Here is a 6000-nt window from a genome sequence, read left to right on the forward strand (position 1 = left end):
ACAGAAAGCGTTAGGATTGCGGAAGGAGCCTTTCAGACGCTATCGGTAGACAATGTGATGTATTTTTTTGTGTGTGATATGTGCTAAACCGGAAAGCTGCGGAACAAATAAAAAAGTAACGTATCCTTTCGGTTTCTTAAAAAGAACATTTATTAGCGTTTGCAGTTATTATACTTTGTTTCAGCTTCGGTCCGAGCGCGGCCGATGTTAGGTATCGAAGGGCCAACCAAACAACGAAAGAGGCACAACGTCATGGCGTGCTTTCTGCAGTTGATAGGGCCAGTTGGTATTCGCCAGTTCTCTGTGCGTGCTCCTCTGCCGGCTAGCTCTATAAAACGAAGAGAGCACGCCATGACGCTACGCTTTTTGCGCTCCATGATTGGCCCTTCGGCTCATAACATAGGCTGCGCTCGGCCCTAAGCTGAAACGAAGTATAGCGTTCACTCATGAATGAAAAAGGCGGTTGCGTCACTGATAAACCATGCCGAAGAACGTCCGCTATAGTTCACGCGCAATGTGCAAATCATTTGCCGGCAATGGCGGGAGCATAACGCCCAGAAAAAGCGATGTCGAAATCGAAACCCACTTTCACGCTTTCTGCGGGTAATACCATCAGAGCTGAGAACAGCGCTCAATCTAACCGCTTAATCTCGGCGAAGCGAGCGACAAGAAAGCTAGCCGCCAGGGCAGCCGCGTCATGGTGCTGATTGCACGCACCGGTCGACGGTCCGCCGTTCACCTTCATATCGCCTGCGGGTGTACACGTTACTGAAAAATGAATCTGATCGGTTTCAAATACTCCATTGAAAAATTATACTGAGTATAGAAACCAAGAAACTTCAAAATTAACGAAAGCTAATAGTTTAAAGGAACACCTTTTGGCGGGCAAGTTGGTTCATGATTTTGCATTTCACCTTGAAATTGTTTGAACGCTAGTACGATTACAGAGCTAGGTGCTTGGTACGACGGTAAGATTATATGTTCTTTCACAAAGGCAAACTCGAGTCATTAGGTTTTTAGGATTTTTTTTTTTCTATTCGAACTTCTTAAGCGTCGACAAGTTTTATTTCAAAGTTTTCGTCAGTCATCCGGCGCTGTCGTCCGCCAAATACGTCATCTCCGGCACACCTTTCGTGATTCGTTCTTTCTCTCTCAAGAGAGAGAGAGAGAAGTACAGGATCGTATGCTGCGAACACTACGCGCTACGATGCAGTCGCGCGATTTCATATAATAATGTCTCAAAGCTGTCTACAAAACTGCGTGCTTTTCTTTTTTTTTTCCGTCTAGTTAAAAAAAAAAAAAAACATTCCAATCGGCAAGAATTTAATGAAGTCGAAGAAATCGGTGGTACATCTTTAACGCTTGTGGCCTGAATGTCCAACGAGACTGAATGTCCAACGAGCCTGAATGTCCAACGGGCCTGAATGTCCTATCGGTCACGTGACGGGCGAGACGGAATGTACAACGAGACGAGAGATCCAATCGAGACGGAATGTCCATCGAGTCTGTATGTCCAACGAGACGAAAGGTCCAATAGAGACCGAATGTCCAACGTGCCTGAATGTCCAACGAGACGAAAGATCCAACCGAGACGGAATGTCCAACGACTTTGAATATCCAACGGCTGTGGAATGAACCTTGCATAGAATTTAGAAGATATTTCTTTTTTCGAATGGTAGGATTACTGATAGTTACAGCAGTGAAAAATGCGTTCGATGAAATGGGGAACTGGACGTTCCGGTGCGGAGATCTCGGTATGCGGTCGTTTCGGTACGTGGTCGTTTTGGTACCGGGCTTTTCGATGCACGGCTAGTTTGGTATGCCGCTGAGCTTGTCCCGCTGACGTTGCCCCAGACAAAATTGTGCTCGTGTATTTTGTAGACTTCATAAAAAAACACAAAAAAACAATACATTTATTGTTATTTTTATATATATAAATATAAAATAATTTGTATAATTAAAAAAATAACGTGGAAAAGGTCACACATGCTAAAAGATCAAAGACCGAGCTCGTTGACCATTGACAATCGGTCACGCGTTTGCTTTTTAGAAGGTCGTAACTTTGGCGCGGAAACAAACGTGGGGTCCACGAGAGATCTTAGAATCATTAATTGTGTTCATCCCCAGCCACAGCCTTCTTTCCGTGATGTACGAAATGCTGTATTTTCCTTATAGGTGTCCCCCGCATGGGAGAATAATGCCTGAATAAATTGTTAGTATTATTGTTAGGTCAAGTCGGTGTAGTATGTGTAATTACACTAAATTGTCGATTTTTTTTTTTTTTTTTACAAAACGAAGTTGAATGTTTAAGGCATTTTTTATTGGACATCTCGGTCTCCAGAAACAAAGATTCGTTCCTCATATAAAGATCAGTAATAAAATACCACACGATATGTCCTAAAGCGGTGAGCTTTCGTCCGGTGATTGTACACGATTTGTTTCGTACGCTTCGGTCATCAAAGCGAGTGATGTCGCAGTGAACCGTATGTTAAGCAACAAGTAGGTAATTTTAATAATGAATACAATACCTTTAAGATTGGCTTCCGTCGTTTTTGCTCTACCTTTTCTGGTCAGGTGCCATGCAGCAGTCGCACCGATACGCGCCCAGGTATACGATACCGAGGCTGCAACCGGATTTCAACTGGTTATAACTATTTCAAACACCCGCTGCGACAGTGCGACCGCGATTTATTCATATGCGCACATTACAAGTGGACATATGACCACAGGATCAGGAGGTCAACACCTCGCTATCTCTTTCCAGACCCATTATGCTAGAGTCGCGAGTGAACATATTCATGTAGAACCCGATTTTTTTTTTTTTTAATTTTGCACGACCCGGGTACGATTCACTATCGGACCTTTGTAAATTCTGAGAGCTGCATTTGTTCTACTTTTCTTTTTAAGAAAAAGAGTCTCATTATTGACCCCCCTGTCTGCGGCTATCTACACACCCCACCATAATCAACTCTTTTCGACAGTTCGATAAACGGGCACTTTCGCCCCATTCTCCATTCTGCGAATTGGCCTTTGGCGAATAGCCCGATTCGAACAATTCTTCTTGTTCCATGTTTTTCAGATACCAATGAAATATCAACGAATAGGCCGGATTCACGGTGCAATACGCTTACCCTAGAAGAACAGAAAGCCACGTGAAACGATCTATTGTTATATTCTCACAGGATGCAGGCTACTGGAACATCCCGGTGTGAATCTTCTGCTGCACGCCGAGATGGATGCGTTCGCGTCCTTTATCAGCAGTCAAGCTCCCACGTATCAAAACGTCATCAACCACCTCGACAGGATTGCGAGCTTCGGAGTGCTTTCAGAAGCAAGTCAAATTAGTTGGGCTTCTAAAAACCACTATGCATGTCACAAGCAGAAAAAGAAGTGCGTACTGCGTGATACTAGAATTTTCCCTCCAGTCTGTGACGTACCAACCTACTGGCTGGGAGTGCCTGCGCATGTAAACTACTGACAACTGCAGTGTACAGTGAGTAGTTGTCTGTTCCAAAGATAAACGAACAAAAATACAAATGTGGCGAATTCACACAATTGTTCTGCATTTACTCATGTACTCTCGGGTCACACCCCCAGCCCCTCACCCCTGTGCATTTATACGCGCCTTAGATGGAGATTTTATATAAAAAAAAATATATCTATATTTTTTTATTAGTGGGAAATTACGCGTGTGCGAACTGCTGATGCCTCGCACCAACAGCTCCCAAAGCTCCTTTCAAAAATTTTAAATATTGACTCTGCGCATAGTCAGTGGCGCTGGCGGGCGGACGTGTTTACAATTCGGGTCTCCGTATGCATCTAATCTATTGATTGAAACGGGCAGGGACGGTGGACCCAACTATAAATTCCTTGGATCTGAAGCGCGGCTTTCATAGACGTCCCTAACTGCCATGCACTAAAACACCCGGACACTGCATCCCTACTACATATTTCAAATTGGCTGACCTATGTCATCGAAACATTCGAAACGTTTCAACTGTCTAATCAAAGGAGCGTTTGGCGTCGTACAATGGACATATTTACCGATGGGTACGTAGCTGCGCATCGGCACTCAGCGAACTAACCATTATGCCTTCCTATAGATGAAATGAGAATACTTGTGTCTGCTCTATGCTTCTCTGTCGGTCCGTCAACGTCGGCTTCAGTGGGACGACATATTAGTATGGCAAAAATGCGGCAATGTCTCTAGGAACGCGGATTAAATATGAACACAACTCCGTATATTTAACAAGGCATCTTATTCTAACACGTGACTGGCGAGACGGAATGTCCAACATGCCTGAATGTCCAACGAGACGAAAGATCCCATTGAGTCGGAATGTACAACGAGACGAAAGATCCAACCGCGACTGAATGTTCAACGAGCCTGAATATCCATGATTGGATCTTCCGTCTCGTTGGACAATCAGACTCGTTGGACATTTCGTCTCGTAATTCATTTTTAACAACCTGCGAACTTTCCGCTATTCGCGAAACCGTACCACCATGTTTTAGGTCATCTCACAGAAGCTATAGCCGTCTCAAGCTCTATGATCAAGTGAAGCGTTCGCTATGAAGCAATGTAGCCGATCAAGCGGCGCCAAACGTCCATCGTCAAGGGGCTCGTCGGCCCTGTTTATTTACCATCACGGACTAGTCGAATCACGCACAGAAAAGAGCGCACGATCGTGGCGCATTCACTGCGCGTGTCCGGTTTAAGCGGTGATATTTTAAACACATCAAGACGACACGCGCCGAGACAATGCGTAGGTGGCGCTGTATGATTGACACCATCGGTGGATATAGTGTCGGCTGCGCTAAGACTAGGAGCAAAACCGAGTATATTGGCGTCGTCAAGGTTCGTGGCACGTTTTATTATTTTAATTTGCAAAACTGCTAACGGAATTCCCAGTTTGTAATCAGGTATCACGTCCTCTCAGTTTGGCATAAGATAGGTGGCGTTTAAAGGAAAACAAAATGCGCCAAAATCAAGAGAGATCCGGGAGCGAAGAAATAATGCATCTCACCTTTCGATGGTTCCGCTCAGAAGTGCGTTCAGTAGCTGTGTACAAACCGCGGGTCAAAAATATGAAGATATTCAATACGACACACCACTTCATTTTCGAGATATTGGCAAGCACTTCGCGAAAATGGTTTTATCATTCTTTATTTTTATCGCTACAGAAGTGACACTATCGGCACGTCGCCTTCAAGAGAATTGTTTTCCGTACGTCGAGAACAATAAGCGTGCCATCCGAATATTTCCCTTGTTAAAGGGAAGCTGAAACACTTCTTGAAAAAAACGAGTTAGAGGTGAATTCTGGCGTATTTTTATCCCGTGAATCTGAATATCACTTTTGTTTTCCCTGAAGATGCAACTAAAAGCGAGAAAAAGCGAAAAAAGATTCGACCAGTCGTGACGTCATACTAGGATCTTCGGGCCGCCAAGCGCGTGTCGCTGGTGTGTTCAGCGCGTGCAACGGCAAGCTTGCCAGGTATATTTCCCCGCACTGACACCAGTCGTGACGTCTCTTTCTGACCTTTCTGAAAATAGCAAGAGTGCGCGTGCATAGCTTTGACAGGCGCTGAAGATGCGCGAGAGTAGATATTCCGAAGGCTCCTAGTGTGACGTCACACCCCGGGAAGGAGGGGCTTCGGCGGTACTTTAAAAATTAATTTCTGAAGCCTCCGTGCACCAGATTGAAAAATAATCTTGATATTCCTGATCCTGGAGGCAGAATAAAGGCCATTGAAATGTTTTTTCTCAAATAGAGAACCGCTTCAGTTTCCCTTTAAGGAAGAATTGGATAGATATGACGTCTGTGGGGGTCGTCTGATTTAAGTTTATCAACCCAAAACCTGTCACCTAATACCGCGTCTCGCCGGGGTGTTACCTGTCCTGTGCTAAAGAAATTATCACTTTCTGTCAATAAAAAAAAAAGAAGCTATCTTTCTCTTATTTCTCTCTTCTTATCTTTATATAGGTTGTTTTTTAAGCTT

At 44.3% G+C, this 6000-nt stretch overlaps 1 protein-coding gene across 1 annotated transcript in view; it reads right to left on the bottom strand.

Moving 5' to 3' along the window:
- LOC115321748 (7-dehydrocholesterol reductase) overlaps positions 1 to 5197 on the bottom strand; it is a 105508-nt gene extending 100311 nt beyond the window's left edge. The window contains exon 1 of the mRNA XM_040498550.2: positions 5028 to 5197. Within this exon, the coding sequence (XP_040354484.1) occupies positions 5028 to 5120 (93 nt within the window). The 5' untranslated portion in view covers positions 5121 to 5197. The remainder of the gene's footprint in view (positions 1 to 5027) is intronic.
- Between the last annotated feature and the right edge of the window lie 803 nt (positions 5198 to 6000).

The sequence above is a fragment of the Ixodes scapularis genome, unplaced genomic scaffold (genome assembly GCF_016920785.2).
Source record: "Ixodes scapularis isolate PalLabHiFi unplaced genomic scaffold, ASM1692078v2 PGA_scaffold2__306_contigs__length_199485367, whole genome shotgun sequence".
Lineage (NCBI taxonomy): Eukaryota > Metazoa > Arthropoda > Arachnida > Ixodida > Ixodidae > Ixodes > Ixodes scapularis.